The following is a 21,342-nucleotide window of genomic DNA, read 5'->3' on the forward strand; positions in this document are numbered from 1 at the left end:
AATACACAATCTCAATTCACCTTTTTAATTTTTAATACCATTAATTAATATTTAAAATATTATATTTTAGTAATCAATTAAAAAAAAAAGTTTTTATAGTTTATTTTATTTTTCACTTTTTCTGTCCCACAGAGAAGTGAAAGTGAGTAAATGACCCTTTAAGAGATGAACAGCTTTAAAAACTGTAATTCCAACTATTTATTTAGAATCTGCTCTACTTGGCCTGTTATGGATTTTAGCATTGTCATAGTCATGTTGGCCGATAATAATAGCGTGCAGTAATTATAGATCTTTATTTATAGATCTGCAGAACGCTGTGACCTTCTAGGATTGTTTTACTAGGCTTTATATTTCTTCTTTCTGACGCTGCATGTATAAAGTGGCTGCTGCACTGGCACTGCCTGACCATTCAATCAAGCCAAAGGTATTGAGATCTAACATTTTGTGTGTGTCTATTTAAGTGTGCAACTGTGCGTGAAAGCCACAGCTGCATGTGTGAGTGTGTGTTATAAATGGCTACCCTAGCACCACTATGTAGGTTTCTCTTTCTGTAGAAGTGGGTCTCAAAGCAAACCCTGGAGGTTTCTTTACTGCGATTCATCATTCTCAGCCTACTGGTGTCGAGCTCCAAATGACGTCTTTGTCACTATTTTTAGCGAGTGTGCGAGAATGTAAAGGTGTGTATGTGAGTGTGAGAAGCCAGACAGGTTGTAAAATGTGACCGTGACCCTTTTCTATTCACTGGTTATATATCCCTCATAATTACACCGGCAGATGATGTCATCACTTAACTTTCCGAACTGCATGTTAATCTGAATCTGCCCTCGTGATACATGAGGGATTATGCAAAATTAATTAATTAACTGATCTTGTACTTCACATAGATGGGAAATGTGATGTTGCACTGACAGTTGCCAAGAGGAACTCAATTCTATATGTGTGTCTGGGTTTTGCTCGCCTCTCCTTCACAATAGAGTCGTCTGGATTTCGTCCTCTGAGGCTTTAGCTAGGCCCATCGCTTAATTGCTTTGTCATAACTGAATAGTGAAATCTCACAACTTGACGTAAATTTCAGCCAGTTCCACTGATGTGTGTCATCTAAATTCCTGATTTAATAAAAACGAAAACAAACGTCATTTCGAACAAAATCAGGCCAAAACAAAGTTAATTTGGTGTTTGTTTCAGGAGTTCGAAACCGCTAACCAAAGCAAACTTTCCGGAAAAGTTAGTTTACTGCATTGGAATAACCAACGTTTTTTACTGGATATTTGTTGTGTGCAATAGATTGCAATGTCACTCATATTTTGTGGGTATATGTGAACAGAAAACCAGAACAATTGCTCTCTGCGTCTTCATATGCTCAGATTCAACGTGGTCCCTGCATCAGTAGTTGTCACACTCGTACATGCTTTTGAGAATGTTGAAAATGATGTCATCGTTCTCCTAGCAATTGCTAAGCAACCAGTCTTGGAGTGCGCCAAGAGCTGGAATCCCTTTAATGCGACTGGGTTTCTGCATTCACCCTCTCAAGACTGAAACGAAAATGTGACGTTGTTGTGTAATTCTCCTTCGTTTATCCCTGGGCCTTTGCAAAGGTCAATAGCCAGTTTCTTGTTATAGCACAATTTTGTGTTGCATTTTAAAAAGATTGAAAGCATTTAATAAAATTGTAAACATTTTCAGGTGCTCATAGTCATACTCGAAGTTTAACATTACTCACTTAACGGAGCACCGCTTCATGGTCTATTTGTGTTACCATTGCTTCCACAGTTTCAGTGTTTTCATCTGCCCATATGTGTCTCCATGTGTGTGTATTAACATGCTCTGTCTTTGTGGTGTTGGTGTCTTCTAGGCTCATGTGGTTCAGCGCTGGCTTGTGCATCAGGACAGTAGTTTGAGTGGAGAGGGTTCGTCGGAGCCTCAAGGTGGAAAATGGCACTTTAATGGAAGAGTAAATATCTTAGTACTGCCTCTCAACACTTCCCTCTCTCTGGAAAATCTTGCGTGTTGGTGTGGCTTCTTTAACGTTTCTGTCTGTGGTTCTCTTGTGGTTGTGTAGCTGGTGGAAGCTTGAATGTGTTAGAATTGTGTTTGAATGTCGTGACGTGGCTAATAACTTTAGTTAGCTCCGCTGGTGTTCCTGTTGTGTCTCTCTTTATCTTCCTCTCATTCTAAATAGCTCTTATTGTGTTTTGTGTATGACTTCATATTGCTAACATGAGATTCTGTGGGTGTGATTAAGTGGGTGTTTGTTTGTTTAGGTGTGTGTTTTGTGTATCAGATGTTTTTTGCGGTAAAAGCGTGCACAGAGATTGTCCTCCTGCTGTTTCTTCTGATTGCTGATATCTGTCAGAATGTCACTTACGCTATCAACAGATGTACTATAGAGATTAGAATGGGATAATGTAGACTAATGTAGACTTGTCAATAACTATGAACCATTACACAAATACATGAAAGCATGCAAACTGATATATACACTTTTATTAAAACATATTAAGTAAATTCACCAAGCTGTGGCTACTGTGTACAAAAAGAAATCAACCCGCTAAAATAGTTGAATTGTTGCCTTATTTTTTTAAGGACAAATATTTTGTTATAAAAAATGAAATGTAAGTTTTTTTTAAAGACATTAATAATTTTATTCAACAAAAATGCATTAAATTTATCAAAAGTGAAATTTAAGACATTTAAAACGTTCAAAAGATTTCTATGTCAAATAAATGCTGTTCTTTCTAACTTTCTATTCATCAAAGAATCCTGGAAAAATAAATTGCACGGTTTCCTAAAAAATTATATAGCAACACAACTGTTCAACATTAATAATAAAAAGAAATGTCTCTTGAGCATCAAATCTGCATATTAGATCATGTGACACTGAAGACTTTTCTATCACAGGAATGAATTGCATTTTAAAATAAAATAGTCATTTTAAATAATAGTTCACAATATTTTTCCAAAAATGCAGCCTTGGTGAGCATAAGAGACTTATTTCGAAAACATAAAAAAAATCATACTGACCCCAGTGCGTGTGTGTGTGTGTGTGTGTGTGTGTGTGTGTGTGTGTGTGCACTGGCCATTCTCTAAGTAATTGCTTTGTTAACTCGTTTACTAGGTTCTAAAAATATATTCACATTGTCAAGCTTGAAAAAGGCTGTGTCATGATCATGGGTGCTGTGCCAGTTTCATGCTAATGACAATTTGGTGCCAAGTCAATGACAAGATCAACCAGCATGTCCTTTTCAATATACCTCAAAGACAAGTCAATCCATCAAAATTATGTTTGAGGTGAATATTCATTTTTCAGGAGGAAAATGACCCAAAACACGTCTCAATGTTGTTCAAGAACTATCAAATAAGTAAGGTGAATAAGAATCAACTCAATACCATAAAACAATAGCTGCTTTTCCACCATCAGTCTGAACAGTTCTAAGAACGGTTAGGAACGGTTCCAGTTATATTTCCACTTGAGCTTGGTTCAGCTCGATTACAAACCGTTCTCGGCCTGGAATTCTCAGCATGGTTGTCTAACCGTGCCAGACTGTGCTGGTAGAATGCGTGTAGTGACTTCGTCATTTACGGATTGGTCACTTGTCTGTTGCCTGGCTGCCAGTTTCTCTTTAGCCCGGTCACTATTTACATCTCATATTGTCTGTAAACTCTTGCTTTACCAAGGCAACGACTGACGCATTTGTATTACATTTCAAAGAGCTCAGTTATCAGCCCCACAGTGGAAAATGAAACCATATCTGTACCGGCTGGGCCACATCGGCACAGAATGGAAAGGTTAAGCAATGAGTCCGGTTTGTCCCGACGGTGAAAAAGCGACTAATGTGTTAGCAAGTGCTCTGGGAATTGCTACAGGATCAGAAAGGCCATACAGACAGTTTCCAGCTCAAATATGTTAACCGAATGCTGTTGAAAAATATAAACCAATACAACTTGTTTGTTTGTATTTGTGTGAAGCAGAAGAAAACAGCCATATGAGGATCATAATGGATGGGTTAAAGAATATGTGAATCACATGTGAAAAGATTCTGCAGGATGAAATTAGATTCTGAAGTGATTCAGCAATTGTTTTCAGAAAGATATGATGGCTCACACTATTACTGCACAGTCATGTTGACGGATACGTTTTTGCTATGCTGTCACCTGAAGACTTTAAAATGACTTTTTTCCGCCTCAGTGACTCAGTATTCCATCCACAATTTGGATTGGGGTGGGAGGGGGGACTGGCCTGTCAATCATCCCTACTAAATAACAGAGCAGAGATGATCTACAATATCTAGACTGCAGAGTATCTGACAAATCAATTCAATGACTCAATATAACTGTGACCACATCAGAGCAAATTGCATTAGTCATCACATGGAAAACCACAAAATATCACTCATGGATTTTTATATAGAGCAAGCAGGATAAAGTCATGTTTTTGAAATATTGCAGTGCAGATGGGAATCTGAAAAGCGCTCTGTTCTGGACCCGTTAGCATGAACACTACAGGAGGGAGAGAGAAAGACGAAAGGAAGGGTTGGGTACAGGTATGAAGGCTGTTAGCTATTCCACTGAGAAAAGTACAGCCATAGACAGACAGACACGGATGACAGATGAAAAATAATCAAGAACTTAGACTAACAGAGAATATTAATACAGATGTATGTGGATAAATTAAGTATTTACATTTTATAATGTGACAATTAATTAAATTATTTTAAATGTAATAATACTTTTTTTGTTAAATATTCTTTTTTAAAATTATTTATTATTATTATTTAGTGATATTTAAAGCGGACTTATGTGATTTCTGGGCCGCTAGCATCACCAAATGGAATTTTACATAAAACGGGGGGATCTCCAAAACCACCACATGTGCAGCATCCACCTAGATGATGCGACGGAAGCCATATTGCACCGGAACGCCCACCACACACCAGCTTACTGGTGGAGAGGAGACAGAGTGATGAAGCCAATCAGTATATGGGGATGATTAGGAGGCCATGATGATGGACAGAGGTCAATGGGTAATTTTGGCCAGGATGCCAGCTCTATTTGCGAAGGACATCCTGGGATTTTTAATCACCACAGAGAGTCAAGAGACCTCAGTTTAACGTCTCATCCGAAGGACGGTGCTTTTTGACAGTATAGTGTCCCCTATAGAGGGTATGTGTGTGACGTCACCGTCGGCCGGAGTGACTGCAGTTACGCTCACTGAGTGGCAAAAAGACTAAGCGGCAGCATTTGTTTTCAGCGTGAATGCCTTGTAAAACACAACTAAAATTGGAAAGAGCTTTGCGATTGACTCTACAACTAGATTTAAAATAGACTAGATATAATTGGTATAAGTGAGCAACCGGATTTAGACCTGTATATTGTATTTCCAAATAAACATTCATAGGCAAATTTGCTTTATGTATTATGCCGGCGTCGAAATCAGGCACATATAAATGTCAGGAAACACGATTCCTGGTTGCATGTCAATATCCATGGATCACTGGATCTTTGGTAAGTTGTAAGAAACACTTATCGAGTCCAACCTTTAGTTTAAACTGTTGGGTCGCTGTTATGTGACCCTTGAGCCAGTTGAAACCAGATACTCAACACAACTCAGAATGAATCTCTAATTAGTGCTGTACGTCAGACTGTATCACTGATGTTTTATTAAGTGCTAAACATCCAGAACCCTTGTGCAAAAAAAATTGTTATGACAATTTAACAATCCCTTTTCCTATTCAGATTTGCATTTATTTTTCCTTTCTTCTCTCTCTTATCTTCTCTCTCTCCCTCAGGCGGATACAACAACCAGTTTTCTCCGTGCTGCACGCTCAGGTAATCTGGAAAAAGCTCTGGACCATATCAAAAATGGAATAGACATCAACATAGCCAATCAGGTGAGAGAAAAATCCTTCCTGCAATATCAAGCATCAAGCGTGTGCGTGAGTGTATGTGTACAGTATGTGTAATTATTACCCTTAAGGTTTAATATGTTTAAAATGATTGGTAACACTGTACAATAAGGTTTCATTTGGTAACACTAGTTAATGCATTAACTAACAATGAGAAACATATTTTACAGCATTTATTAACCTTTGTTATTGTTTGTTAATAAAAACGTTCATGTTAGTTTACAGTGCATTAATTGTTAACAGATACAATAAATGCAGTAGTAATGTTAAAGTCCCCCTGCAGTCAATCATTTTACCATATAAACTCATCTTTGATAATCACAGTGACGTATTTAAACGTTTTTTCCTGTGAAAATTATTTCTCCATGCCTTAAAATAGTTTGAATGTAACTATACACCCTTGCTTCATTTAGTATACATAGGGCCATGAATATGCAAATTAGTCCCCTCCTCAACTCACTCACACCAGTTTCCCAACCCACTTGTTCAACTGTAGTAAACAGTACACAATGGCAAGTGGAAATATTGGTTTAAATCAGCAATATCTGTTTGAACCAGAAACTGATTCAGAAGAAGAAGAAAAAGAGTGAATTATCAGGCCCAGTTCTAGCTAAACAGATGCTAAACACCCTCAAATGACAGTTGATACTGTAATAGTAGTATCATATTAACGAAACAGATTTGGTAAACACTCCAGTGCATATTTGTGTTCTGGAGAGCGTCAAATTTATGTTTCTATTTAAAATATACTTTTGCAGCGGTGAGCAATGTAGCCAATCACTGACATGTTTGTTGATCTCTTGAATGCAGTGGCCAATCAGAGGTGTTTAAATTAGTCAGAATCCACTCACTAGTCAAAACGCCAGAATTTTTGTTCACACTGAGTTTGACACGCTCGCAAATCCTCTCATTAACAAAGTGTAGACAATAAGATATTAATTGTGCAGTAGTATAGACAACTTTATTGATTATAATGGAACTTTTAGTGAGATTACAAACTAAGATGAGTGACAGCTTTTTAGTGATTGTAAAGGGTGTGCTCTTTGCACGCTTCCTATGCTAAATGGAATTCGTTCAGAATTTAAATAAAAGTTGACATAATGGTAATTGATATGATTAGCCTTTGGCTTGACTACGTTATTATCAATCAGCTAATAATGTGTTGCTAATGTTATACAAACCATGTTCCCGTTCACCATCTGCATTTTTAGAAATAATGATAAGAAAAGCCCCGCCCACACATTTACGAGATTGGTTACAAGTTTGTGATGTAGAAACAAGGGGTGTTTGCAAACTGCGTTTTTGAGACTGTCTTTGGTTCACTGCAGGTTTAAGAAGAAAATATTCAGCAATGGTGTTGAGTGATTTTCACATGGTTTGTCTTAAAGCATATTACAAACACCACATAGACAGATATAAACAACAACAAAAACCTTTCAAAAGACTTTTTAAAAGATTTTCACCACAGGGGGTCTTTACCAAATGAGACCTTATTGTAAAGTGTTACCAATTACTATTATTACAGATATGAATTGTATTTCCAATCATGGAATTTGTTAAGAACATTTTTCAATTTTCAATTCTGTGATCTATAAAACACCTAAAAGAATCCTTTAGATTTATTTTAGAGTAAAAAACACCTAACAACCACACAAAACACCCTAGCAACTCCATAGCAACATGCTTGAAATATATAAGAACAGTTTAGCAACTGCATGACAACACCAGTCTCACATCCACACCTTGAAAGCCCAAAGTAACTTTGAAGCCCATTAATAGTACTGGCTAAATTCAGAAATTGCTATTTAGAGCTATAAATTAATCATATTGTAGATAGTGTGTGTGTGTGTGTGTGTGTGTGTGTGTGTGTGTGTGTGTGTGTGTGTGTGTGTGTGTGTGTGTGTGTGTGTGTGTGTGTGTGTGTGTGTGTGTGTGTGTGTGTGTGTGTGTGTGTGTGTGTGTGTGCGCCAGTTTGTGTTTTCGAGTCTGTATTAACCCCCCAATGCTCCTGTGGTCGGACAGTACAGCTGTGTTTACAGTGTCAATGCAGAACTGTGTTCAATGCTCTAATCAGTAAATTGCCATAATTAATCATGCCAGCATGTCTTCCTCCCCTAACCCCCTCACCGGTCATGCTTTTGCAAGCACTTGCATCATAACACTTGCTTACCTGCTTTAAATAGCATATTGTGATATTTGCAGGAGAGCTATGTTTGGTTCTCAGAGACGGGTTAGTGAATGGACCTGAGCAGTTGGCTGGCTTCCCGCATTGAAAAGCTCTGAAAATAAACGCCCACTCTGTATGCCTGCATCCTGAACTCCGTCGCTCTCTTTCTCTCTCGCACACGCACACACACACACTACTACACCACCTTATAACATCATTCATAGACAGGATTCCATCGGGAACCTGTCACGGCCTACGATATGCAACCTAGACTAAATTTCAATGGGTCTTGGAGGTTTTTATAGTTACGTGTTTGGATAAACTGAAGTATACTTCCCGATGCTGATATCAGAACGTGAATGTCTCTGTGCTGTCGCAACACATTCTGTTAGGAGCTTAGACTGTTTTTGACAGTGAGGTGGCAAATGCTTTGGGACTACAGAAAATTCTGAAAATCAGCAAAACCGTATTTTAAAGCTCAGAGCGTGTGATTAATTTCCACCTCAGCTTAAAGCAAGTATTGTTAATGAGAGTTTTAGACAATTGATGATCTTGTCATAGTGTAATTTGTCTTTATTTTATAGGTGATGAACTGACGGCTGTAAATAGCCTTAATGTTATTAGCCATTTTATCTATTAATATCAAATGATTATACAGCCAAAAATAATCTAAGAATCAGAAAAATTGTCCATATGGACCAAAGTTTTATTTATTTTATTTTATCTTTTTATTTTATTTTAATTTCATTCTTTTATTTGATTTATTTTTGAAAAGCCATTTGTATTCTAGCTACATAGCCAGACAGCATGTGCAAGAACTGAAGCACAATGCATTTCCTTATACAATAGTTTGTATAAAAAACAGAGTGAAAATTAAGCCATTATTCACTTGACATCTATTCTTGTGCACTAATCTTGTGGAATTTGGTCTATCAAATGCATAAATGTAAATTGTAAGGCTTATTTGTCCGTAGATGCATGAACACTTCAGTCCCCATTCAAAATGTCATGACCAGAATTTCTCCTTCTGTGTTTAACAGAGGGAACAAAGTCATTCAAACAATTGTGACCTTATTTAGGAATTTGGCTTAACTTGTCTGAAATATTTATACACTACCATTTAAAAGTTTGAGATCAGTAAAATATTGTCTCTTATTCCCACCAAGACTGCATTTATTTGACCAAAAATACAGTAAAAACAGAAATATCGTGAACTATTTATTATAATGTAAAAACTAACTCTTTTCAATTTTAATACATTTTAAAATGTAATTTATATGTAGAAAAATGAAAGATCCAGTGTTGGCGATCTATGCACGTATAACATTACTGTAGATATCATATCACACAAATACTGTGATATTCCCTAAAACATCATGAAGCACGTCTAGAGAATATTAATGCCAAGTGGGCACGTGTGGCAGTTTTCATCAGCGCTCCTCCCCACCGTCTGCAAGCACCCCTCCTTCTCCATTCTGTCTTCCTCTCCTCTGCGCATGCGCTGTGCAGCTGCAGTACGAGCTCATTAGAGATGAGTGACACTGCAGTATGAAGGGGATTCCAGTCAGACTAGCAGAGCAGAGCCCCCCTATGGCCAAATCTGGCTACACACCTAGCATCCCTTCAAAAGCACACACTGTACCATTTGCCGTTCTCCAATCAGCCTTTACCTCGCCCGGCCTTTTTGGTCGGTTTCCTCCACCGTTCTATTTCCAAGCCCTGTTTACTGAGAGCTTCACAGATCTGTAGATTTCTCAGTCAGTGCTTCACTGTTATTTTTAGGCTGCCCTCCTCTCAGTGAGTCATTTGACAGGTAGACGCGGAGAGATAAAGAGATAGACTTGAGATGTGTCAGGGTGGGGTTTTTTTGTTGTTGTTTTTTAGACTGACTTTTTCAGCACCTAATGTTTTCTCTTGTATTCGCAGAATGGGCTTAACGGGTTGCACTTGGCCTCCAAAGAAGGTCATGTTAAGATGGTGCTGGAGTTGCTGCACAAAGGCATTGACCTGGAGACTAACACAAAGGTAAATCTACTTTCTTCAGTCAGTCAGGCTTCCTATGGCAAGCCAAAAACAGGTTTATAAACGAGATAGGTCAGACTCACAAATGACACACTGCCCACTATGCACTTATAATGCACTCAATGTACTCTACTTAACCGTGCAGTGTACGCATTTTATAAGGTTATTCTGTCATTCAACATCAGAGTCTGATAGCCCCCCTCCCTCTGTAATGTAATTAAAGCTGTGACAGTTGAGTGCGTCAAGTGTTTAATATTCCACACTTAATGCATCATGTGTTATTTAAGTGCATCATCCGAGAATGTAAAGTGTACTTTTTCTAATTTTCAGTGTGAACACACTACCCGCATTATTTATACTACAAAATGTCTTAGAATAGTGCATATTAAGTATGCAAATTGGGACGCACCTTAAATTGTGATTGGCTGAGTTGCTACAGTATGTGCTTGGCAACCTAAAACAGTCATTAGCCTACAGTTAAGGCTGAACTTAAGAATTAACTCTTGCCTGGTGGAAGAAATATTTATTCTGAATATCTCTTTTAATAAATAACTACTTATTGAACATTGACATTTATCATATTGTATAAAATAAAGAAAATGAAGAAAAATAAAGACCTCTAAATGTTGACAAAATTACAATTTTACAAATTTGTCCAGTTCCTCTCCCCTAGGAAGATTAGTAAAAAATATGGATGTCTCAACTTCCTTTCATATTTTTTTTGTCCAATTAAATATTCTGGAGAATGAGAAAGTCCCTCCCACTGACAAACCGACTAACAATAGCAAGTAGCAAATAATAATACTTTATTAAACAAAAATTTTAAATAAATAATAATGCAGTTTATTTCTATAGCACCTTTCACATAAAATGTAGGTAAAAGTGCTTCACAGGTCAACATTATGTATAAGACATTTTAGATGAAAAAAGACAGCATTAAAATAAATCAATTAAAAAAATCAGACTGATAAAAACAATAACGTGCAACATGGGCAAAAATAAAAGCACAATAAAAAAATATGAAATATATAAAAGTCTTTATTTGTCTGAAAAGTCTTTCTCTTTATTATATTTACATATTATTTTTGCAGAAAGGGAATACCGCCCTTCATATTGCTGCTCTGGCCGGTCAAGAGAAAGTGGTTGCAGAACTGATCAATTATGGTGCCAACGTCAATGCCCAGTCTCAGGTTGGTCTGAGCCTCAAGACAGGAATCAACAAACATAGAATTGTGTAGATAAAAAGCTTAATTCATTTGTTTTTTGTTGTTATCTTGTGTTTTGCAGAAAGGTTTCAGTCCCCTGTACATGGCAGCACAGGAGAACCACTTGGAAGTGGTAAAATATCTACTTGAACATGGAGCCAATCAGAGTCTTCCAACCGAGGTGAGTGACACTTTAAAATCAAACTCAGCAGAAATAAAACCCAAATGAACCTACAACTACAACTCTCGATTTCATCCCCCAGGATGGCTTTACTCCTTTGGCGGTAGCTCTTCAGCAGGGTCACGAGAACGTGGTGGCCCTCCTTATAAACTACGGCACCAAGGGCAAAGTGCGTCTGCCGGCCCTGCACATCGCGGCACGCAATGACGACACGCGCACTGCTGCCGTACTGCTGCAGAACGACCCAAACCCAGACGTCCTCAGCAAAGTATGTGTGTTTGTACACATCTGAAAGGTTTTTATCTCACCACGAGCGGGATTACGCATCATGACTCACTGAGCTCACTGCAGCCGCTCTTGGCTTGTAATTGCAGAGACGACTATGTGACAAGATAAACAGTACTGAGTTTGTTTAAAAATCTGTCAGCGTAGGTGTTACTGTTTTATACATTTACTGAATCAATGAAATGTTACACTCTTTTCCCGTAGACCGGCTTTACTCCCCTCCACATCGCAGCCCATTATGAGAATCTCAGTGTCGCACAGCTTTTGTTAAACAGAGGAGCCAACGTGAACTTCACGCCGAAGGTCAGTTCAACTCTCATCTTAAATGCCGCTTCCTGCTACATAAAAGATTACATGAATTTAAATTTTTACTCATTTTCTCTTGAAGAATGGCATCACGCCAATACATATCGCTTCCAGGAGGGGGAATGTGATTATGGTGCGACTTCTATTGGACAGAGGAGCTCAGATAGATGCCAAGACAAAGGTACAGTACAGTATCCTATCCATTAGGGATCTGCAAAATATTTTCATAATCGAAAAGTCTGCAGTTTGCAGTGTTGTTATTGTTAACTAAAACTATTTTAATGTAATTTTCATTAATTGAAATGAAGTTTAAGTTGAAGTACTAAAATTACAAAAAGCTAGGCAAGCATAAAACAGAGCCGCAAGTGTTTCAATATGTGTTTATAATAATAATAATAAAGAATACACCTTTCATAAAATGCAGCGGTGCTTAACAGGTCAGAATATAGACCTGGATTATTTTTCTTTATAACTAAATATAAAATGAGATGGATTAAACATTCCAAAGTTAGATTTAGTATAATGTAATAGTCAATCCTCTTGTATCCAGCCGTAATCACATCTCACAGTGACAGTATTTACTGGCAGAGATGAAAAATCACACTGCTGACTTATTTAATTCTAGCTCATGGAGAATGAGCTATTTTACTTCCTCATGGTAAAAACAGGTATTTTCTCTTTGTGACCACTTGCTGTTTTAATGGTAGACTTGAATGCATTCATGAATAAGGACAGAAAATGCAGCTCGTGTAGGATACATTAAAACATGCCTGATAAATTTTCAGAAATGCTTATCTTTGCGTTATCTGCAGGATGAGCTGACGCCACTGCATTGTGCAGCCAGGAACGGTCATGTACGTGTGGTGGAGATCCTGCTAGACCAGGGCGCTCCCATGCAGGCCAAGACCAAGGTGGCCAAACTATATTACTAAGATGGGCCATACTGTAACAGACTTTTAGCATTATTGATGGTGTAATCATGCTGATCAGTTGATAATAATGTGTTCCCCATTGCAGAACGGTCTATCTCCCATCCACATGGCAGCACAGGGTGATCACATGGACTGCGTGAGACAGCTGCTGCAATACAACGCAGAGATCGATGACATCACCCTCGACCACCTGACCCCGCTGCATGTTGCAGCACACTGTGGGCACCACCGCATGGTCAAGGTGCTGTTGGACAAGGGGGCAAAAGCTAATGCCCGCGCTCTGGTTAGTGCATCAGTCTTTTTCTCTTCTCTCTGCTTTTTTCCATCCTGTCTTTTACTTGTCTTTTTAAAATCTCTTTTAATTAATATTGCCAGTTAATGTGACAATAACCCTGATTACCATCAGTAAAACAAATAGCTGAATTGAATAGATAGAGACAATAAGATATATACTTTTAGTGCAGTAATAGTTGCACAGCTGCACACTGTGAATGTATTAGTTGATTTTTTGGTGTATCTTTTTAGAATGGATTCACTCCATTGCACATTGCCTGCAAGAAGAACCACATGCGTTCCATGGACCTTCTGCTGAAGCACTCCGCATCTCTGGAGGCCGTGACTGAGGTCAGATTACTCTCTGGCTGTCACTTTGATGGATAACCTCTGTTCATTTTGCACCATCTACTCCTTTATCTTGACCCTTGTAGAAAATAGAAAGACTATGAAGGAATGAGCAAGGACTTTTTCACGATTACTTTTGGACAAGAATATATTAACATTATACACTACAGTTAAAAAGTTTGAGGTTATTATGATTTTTTTATTTAAATATATTCAGCAATTAAATTGATCAAAAGTGACTGTAAAAACATGAATAATGTTACAAAACATTTGTATTTCAAATAAAGGCTTTTTAACTCTATATTTATCAAAGAATCCTGAAAAGAAATGGATCACGGTTTCCACAAAAATACTAAGCAGTTGTTTGTAAAATCTTTCAATTGAATAACAGAACCCTTAAACACACATGCATGTTCTTGTCTCTTAGTCGGGTCTGACCCCACTTCATGTGGCTGCATTCATGGGGCATCTCAACATAGTGAAGAGTCTTCTTCAGAGAGGAGCTTCACCCAATGCTTCTAATGTGGTAAGAACGGTGTACTTGTTTGGCACCTCAGATATACTGAACAATCGAATCCCCAAGGCACTGCTATTCTGCTTTACAAACTGGCTAATGTCTTTAGCACCGATGATGGCAGTAATCACAGTTTTCATTTCAGAACTAAATGTTTGTGACTGTGTTAAAATGTGCCATAGAAAGTGGAGACCCCTTTGCACATGGCTGCCAGAGCGGGGCACTGTGAGGTGGCTCAGTTCCTGCTACAGAACAATGCACAGGTGGATGCCAAAGCGAAGGTATGCCAATCACACAAGCTGTTTTATCTTCATTTATATTCTTTTTTTTTTTTTTACATCTCATGTTTCCTCTATCTCTCTCTTTCCTTTCACAGGATGATCAAACCCCCTTGCACTGTGCTGCTCGAATGGGACATAAGGAGTTGGTGAAGCTGCTCTTGGAACATAAGGCCAATCCAGACTCTGCCACCACAGCAGGCCACACCCCTTTGCACATCGCTGCCCGCGAGGGACACGGCCAAACCACACGCATTCTGCTCGACGGGAATGCCCAACAAACCAAAATGACCAAGGTTCTCTCCTCTCAATTAACCCTTTGCTAAACCCCGCCTTAAAGTCGGCATGAAACGGAAGTTGCAATAGTCTTTTCTTCCCCATTGTGGCGTATATCTGTGTGAAACAGCTCCTCAAACAAGACAAAAATGTAGGGCGGGACTTGATTTTGTGTATTGATTGGATTGCTGGATCATTATGGTTTGCTATTGATGTAATCTCATGTGAGTGACAGGTTGTCCCGCCTTCACTTCAGTAAACAAGTTATTAAAGAAGAGGTGAGATTTTGTTGCAAGAGTGAGGGGAAGTTATATTGATTAAAGATTACGAGGGCACGTGAATTAAAATAAAATAAAATCATGATGTGCACGGATAAATTGTTTGCAAAATAGTGCAAAAAATTATTGTTAATTTTGATTTCACGGTGACTTTAAAATGCTATTGACCAATCATACCTTAAAAACCCTTGGTGTCCGTTGAAGTCTTGTGTGTTTTATAGAAATTATTAAAAAATATGGTAGCAACAGTAACACTGGGTGGAGCCTAACAAAAGGTAATTTATGACAATAAAATCTGCACATCTGCACCTGCATTCTCAGTATGCTTATCTGCGTTTTCTTACAGAAAGGATTTACCCCTCTTCATGTAGCATGTAAATATGGGAAAGTGGATGTGGCGGAGCTGCTTTTGGAAAGAGGGGCCAATCCCAATGCAGCCGGAAAGGTAATTCATCAAGACGAACATCTGATATCTCAGTACTCGTCTTCTAATGTCAGATGACAGTCAGCGGTAGCTGACTGAGGCCATGTGCCTCCTCTCTCCCCTCTCAGAATGGCTTGACCCCTCTGCATGTGGCCGTCCATCACAACAACCTTGATGTTGTCAAGCTGCTGGTCAGCAAGGGCGGCTCTCCACACAGCACGGCGAGAGTAAGATACACATACACACCTTACTCTTAGAAGATCTTGCCGGGTGACTATTCTGAGCTGTGACGTTAGTGGTAGCAGTCTATTTCAGTATTTTAAAAGCAGTTTAAGAAAAAAAAACGGTTACTTTTACTTTTCCTCCATTTGACAGAACGGCTACACAGCCCTACATATTGCAGCTAAACAGAACCAACTAGAAGTGGCAAGCAGTCTGCTGCAGTATGGAGCTAATGCCAACTCAGAGTCACTACAGGGCATCACCCCGCTTCACCTGGCGTCACAGGAGGGGCAACCTGACATGGTGGCTCTTCTCATCTCCAAGCAGGCCAATGTGAACCTGGGCAACAAGGTGATACAGTCTTTAAGCTTTGATTATTAGGTATTTGGTATAGTTCATTGAGAGAAAATAAATAGAAAGCTATAAAAGATTGAGACGTGTTGGGAGAATTAAACAAGAGGAATGGGGAAAAAAATGCATTTAATATCTATCTGACAACGTGTGTGTGTGTGTGTGTGTGTGTGTGTGTGTGTGTGTGTGTGTGTGTGTGTGTGTGTGTGTGTGTGTGTGTGTGTGTGTGTGTGTGTGTGTGTGTGTGTGTGTGTGTGTGTGCGCGTACAGAATGGACTGACACCTCTGCACCTGGTTGCTCAGGAAGGGCATGTGGGCATTGCAGACATGCTGGTGAAGCAGGGTGCTTCAGTCTATGCAGCTTCAAGGGTAAGACACTTCAATGCATACACACAAACAGCAGTGCCATCTGTAGAATGTCCTAGAATTTACACCCCAAAGCCCTGTGTAATGTAGTCTATGCTAGTGCTAAATCGACAAACAGAACCAAATCTTCACATTATCTGAAGAAAATATGAGTGGGTTTGGCCAATACAAACCTTGTCACCCCTATACTATGATTTGGATAGTTTTTAGGGCCATTCTATGTGGAGGCTAAGATGTTCTGAGTGTTTTACTGGTTGTTTCTATAGAGTTGCTAAGATGTTCTGAGTGTTTTACTGGTTGTTTCTATAGAGTTGCTAAGATGTTCTGAGTGTTTTACTGGTTGTTTCTATAGAGTTGCTAAGATGTTCTGAGTGTTTTACTGGTTGTTTCTATAGAGTTGCTAAGGTGCTCTGAGTGTTTTTGACATGGTTAGTCAGTTGCTGAGGTTTTCTGATTGTTTTTTAAAGGTTATTAATATGCAGTTGCAAAGTGTTATGAGAGTTTTAGGGTGTTGCTGGACGGTTACTAAAGTGTAGTAGTAATGCAGTCACTGAGGAGTTTTTTTTTACTGTTGTTTTGCAGTTTCTATTTTGTTTTGAGTTTTTTTAATGTTGCTATCCAGTTGCTAAGATGCTCAGAGAGTTTTGTTACCAGAGCAGGTCAGATAAGCCCACCATCAAGTCTTTTTGATATTCTGATACCTAAATATAGCTCAGATCCCTCCTTCAATGTAAGCTTCTAGGCTTTAGGTGTCATTTGTATATGTAGCGTTATTAATTTGTGGTTTGTCTGAAAAAACGAAACCCCTTACCATATCAGCAATAGTAATAATAAAGCTTGTTTAGCAAACACAACTACTAAAAGGATATTGCGATATGTGCTGAAATCCACAGTGAGTGACTTTAACCTTTTCATAATCCATTCTTCACCTCATTAAATCATTCTGGCTCTTAATCTAAGGGCCTGAAGCGTTGTAATGTTAGCTGGCATTGATCGTCTATGTGCACTGGAACCTACCCATTTAGCTGTTCACTTCCTTTTTCTTTTCTTTCTCACCCTTTTTAATCTCTATCTCTCTCTCAGATGGGCTACACACCCTTACATGTGGCGTGCCACTATGGGAACATAAAGATGGTGAAGTTCTTACTCCAGCTGCAAGCCCACGTTAACTGCAAGACTAGGGTAAGTGCTACACATCTGGATATACTGTACACAGGCCTCTTTTTGTACACTTTTCACTCTCATTCTCCCTCATCTTTCTTTTCCAGTTGGGATACACTCCTTTACATCAAGCAGCCCAGCAGGGTCATACAGACATCGTCACCCTGCTGTTGAAACATGGAGCACTACCTAATGAGATCACCACTGTGAGCAGACCCCCTTCCCCCATACTTGTCTTGAAATATGACAATTCTTCTCACCCAAAAATAGTATACACTGCTTAAATGTCTGATGAAGAGCATTTGGTGTGGGTAATTTCTGCTGTCATGCTGCCAGTCCTCTGCAGTAAGCATAAGCTGTTATTTAGGAATTATCCTGCTGAATAAAGCAGCATTGCTAGAATACAGTGGCCCTAAAAAGTATATTTAGGATTATATTGTATTATATATTGTTTATTTAATATTTTCTATAATGATTATTTACATTGCATAACTTGAGTATATATATATATATACAAGTTATGCAATATAAATAATCATTATAGAAAATATTAAATAAACAATATATAATATAATACTAAATATACTTTAATATATATATATATATTCAATTCCCATCACATCAGACGGATAGAATATTATCAGACACAGATGTGAGATTTGGTGATTTGACTGTGTTATCTGTGACAGAATGGGACGTCACCCCTGGGTATCGCTAAGCGGCTAGGCTACATCTCTGTCATTGATGTGCTCAAACTGGTGACTGAGGAATCTGTATCTGTGGTGAGCGTCGTTTGCATTCTCATGAACTTTATCTCATCTCAGTATGAGATTTCAATCTTCAAAGCTTGATTTGTGGCTTTTATTACGTCATCTTTCATCTCTTGTTAATCTGGTCGTCTTCTGTGAATTGTACAACATTTGCCATCTTGACCTGTTCATATATTCCCTCTCTATCCCTCAGATCACCACTGAGAAGCATCGCATGAGTTTCCCAGAGACGGTGGATGAAATACTAGATGTGTCGGAAGATGAAGGTGCGTACGTGTGGCACATATTGGATTTAGCCTGAAGGATCAAACTGCAGTAAATACCACATTAAAACGCTGATTCTCAGCTGCTGTGACGAGGTCTCTGTACCATGAGGTTGGTGCTAGACTCTCAATTAAAAACATGAGCCAGTTGGCAGATGGGTTGGAGGGTCATATCCCAAAAGTTACAGTCTGAAGTGAACTAGAGATTAGAGATGATATCACACTCAAAGACTACTTACTTGACTGCACAATGTGATTTTCACATGTAGGATCAGTCATGTAAATTAAATTAAATGTCATAATTTACACACCCCATGTCTTTCGAGGCCCGCATGACTTATTAAGCAGTTATTTAGCAGGATCCAAGCTGCTCTTTTCCATACAATGAAAAGGAATGGTGACCAGGGTTATTATCATGAACTAAAACTAAATTAAAACCATTAAAAAACACATATTTGCATATTTGTTTAAACGGCGCTCTCATCAGTGTGGACTTTGGGATGTTTGTTAACGCTCCAAAGTTATTTCAAACTTCTTTTTATCCATAAGCAAAAAATTATACTGATTATACAAAAAAATTAACTGATGTTTACTGTGCATTTAGGCCATGTATAAGGTTCGTAACTTATATAAAACAAAATGTGAACTCCATAGTCTTAGACCTATTGCTTATTTCACAAATTCTCGAACCAGCATATCACAAAGAGCATTCTGGGTTGAGTGAGTGGAGCGTAAACTTCAGAAAGTTTACTGTTTTTTTGTTGTTCGTCTCCGTTTACTGTTTAAATATTACAGCTCTGCTCACATGCTCTGACCACTTTTATGGTGCTTTAATGTCTGATGCTTGACAGCCGTTGGTCTCTATCCAATTTCAATGTAAGAAAAAGAACAGCTTGGACATTCTGCTCAACATTTGAGGAAGAAATAAAGTTGGGAAAGAATGATTCAAATATGACAGAACTTCCATTTGTCATGGATCTATCCCCTTGAGCTTCATTGGCTCGTTATTATTACGCGTTTGTTTCTTCTGATAGATGATTGATAAATTTCCATTTATTTAGGACTTTAATGGAATGAAAAAACAAAAGCAAGTATTTCATGATATTCTAAACCTACTGTAAATCTGCTACGGTAGCATCGCCAGCCTGAAATGTTCCTTCTTCCTTCCTGCTGTAGGAGTTGCTCAGCTAACATTAGGTAGGAGCGTCTCCCACTTTCTGGCTTGGTTGTCCGGTACTCAGTGGTTCATGAAACGTGTGCCTCCATTTCAAGCACTCTCATCTTGTCTCTGACCCTCAAGTCTCTCTTAACTGCTCTCTATTTTTAACATGTCGCTTTGTCTTACTACGGCGTTGGCCCCTCATTATCGTGTGGTCATGATGTTTCTTTTCCTTTACTGACAGTAACGTGTTTGTGGATCCATCATTAACAGGACTGCATCTGAAATTACTTATACACTGTTTGTGCCAGGGTGTTTCTTCAACTATGGGGATTTTTGGCTTTGTTTCGATAAAAATCAACCGCTGGGACCCGTTGCGCCCGTAGTTGAAGAAACACCCATAGATGAGGTTCTCTTTATCCAAAAACCCAAAGGGAGTCACACTGGGAGTGAATAATTTTACTAATTGATGATGATTATTTGACTCAACAGAGGGCTCCAAAATGACATGTTTATGAGTCTCTGAACACCTGTGCTTAAGCCCCTACTACAACATCAAACAACCTCTCCCATGCAGATTAAGTGTGATCTTCTCTGCACTATCGGGCATGCCCACTTCAGTAACCAATGCCATGAAATCATGTTTTCCATTGGCTCTCTGTGTGTATGACTTCATTGCTTGGACTTGGTGAATGAGTGAAGGTTCTTGTTTGTGCTCGACCGGGAATGATGGTTTGTGAATGCTGAAATGACTTCTGAGCGTTCCTTCCTTTCTCTTAATCATCCTTTTTCCTGCAAACCTCCTACATCAGTGTCTGTGACATATTTTGTGCTGTATGTAGGTGATGAACTTCTCGGGATGGATGGGGCTCGCTATTTGAAGCTGGATGACCTAAAAGACCAGGATGATGATTTTCTGTCCCCCAAGAAAACCCTAAGAGATTTTGAGAGCGGGATGGGCACGACGTAGGTCACAAGAGCACAATGCAACGATTTTGTCCTTTGGCTAAGATGCTAGAACAGAATACATTTTTTAACTTTAAAATAAAGTAGTCAGATTACAACTATTTCCTTCATTCTCTCCAGACCTTACTCACCCGCAATTCCCAGAATTCCATGTGTGTCACCTGAAACTGTCATGTTGGACCAGGTATTGTACTTTTCTGCTTCATGTGCTGAAATAAGAAATGTTCCTTGCTGAAAAATCCAGGTCTGGTGTTATCTAAATGGTCAAAGATTTTCATTTGATAGTCTAAGCCAGCAGTTCTCAACCTTTTTGACTCCAAGGCCCTCTATAGTCCACAACAATATTTGAAGGCCCCCTTTGCCCTCAATGTGTTTTTCAAAACTTAATTTTATCTATTGGCACTTCTTGTTTCTGTTAATTAAAACAAAAATTGTATTGTATTCCAGAGGTTTTAAGTACTGAATGATATGCAGGGTTCCTAGTCTAACCAATTAATTTATTCTTTGTTAATCTTTCCTAATCTGTTTTAAAGGGCGGCTCATTTAAGGCTTGTTAGTAAATGATCACTGCTATGATTGGCTAACGTCAATGCATAGGAAATTGCACGTGTGTATGTGCTTTGAAAACATCATCCGTATAAAACCGTAATTTACAGACAAAGCTTCATGAAATCTTTTTCTTATGGTTTGTG

The 21,342-nt window shown here is 38.6% G+C and overlaps 1 protein-coding gene across 1 annotated transcript in view; it reads left to right on the top strand.

Moving 5' to 3' along the window:
• ank1b (ankyrin 1, erythrocytic b) overlaps positions 1-21,342 on the top strand; it is a 60,833-nt gene that overhangs the window by 21,812 nt on the left and 17,679 nt on the right. The window contains exons 2-26 of the mRNA XM_079586006.1: positions 1,853-1,951; positions 5,787-5,888; positions 9,997-10,095; positions 11,184-11,282; positions 11,380-11,478; positions 11,561-11,746; positions 11,968-12,066; positions 12,152-12,250; positions 12,882-12,980; positions 13,087-13,284; positions 13,527-13,625; positions 14,050-14,148; positions 14,319-14,417; positions 14,513-14,710; positions 15,315-15,413; positions 15,521-15,619; positions 15,768-15,965; positions 16,236-16,334; positions 17,415-17,513; positions 17,600-17,698; positions 18,182-18,274; positions 18,456-18,528; positions 19,702-19,722; positions 20,527-20,650; positions 20,771-20,834. Of these exons, the coding sequence (XP_079442132.1) occupies positions 1,853-1,951; positions 5,787-5,888; positions 9,997-10,095; positions 11,184-11,282; positions 11,380-11,478; positions 11,561-11,746; positions 11,968-12,066; positions 12,152-12,250; positions 12,882-12,980; positions 13,087-13,284; positions 13,527-13,625; positions 14,050-14,148; positions 14,319-14,417; positions 14,513-14,710; positions 15,315-15,413; positions 15,521-15,619; positions 15,768-15,965; positions 16,236-16,334; positions 17,415-17,513; positions 17,600-17,698; positions 18,182-18,274; positions 18,456-18,528; positions 19,702-19,722; positions 20,527-20,650; positions 20,771-20,834 (2,742 nt within the window). The remainder of the gene's footprint in view (positions 1-1,852; positions 1,952-5,786; positions 5,889-9,996; positions 10,096-11,183; positions 11,283-11,379; positions 11,479-11,560; positions 11,747-11,967; positions 12,067-12,151; positions 12,251-12,881; positions 12,981-13,086; positions 13,285-13,526; positions 13,626-14,049; positions 14,149-14,318; positions 14,418-14,512; positions 14,711-15,314; positions 15,414-15,520; positions 15,620-15,767; positions 15,966-16,235; positions 16,335-17,414; positions 17,514-17,599; positions 17,699-18,181; positions 18,275-18,455; positions 18,529-19,701; positions 19,723-20,526; positions 20,651-20,770; positions 20,835-21,342) is intronic.

The sequence above is a fragment of the Phoxinus phoxinus genome, assembly GCF_949152265.1.
Source record: "Phoxinus phoxinus genome assembly, chromosome: 17".
In the NCBI taxonomy this organism is placed as follows: Eukaryota; Metazoa; Chordata; class Actinopteri; order Cypriniformes; family Leuciscidae; genus Phoxinus; species Phoxinus phoxinus.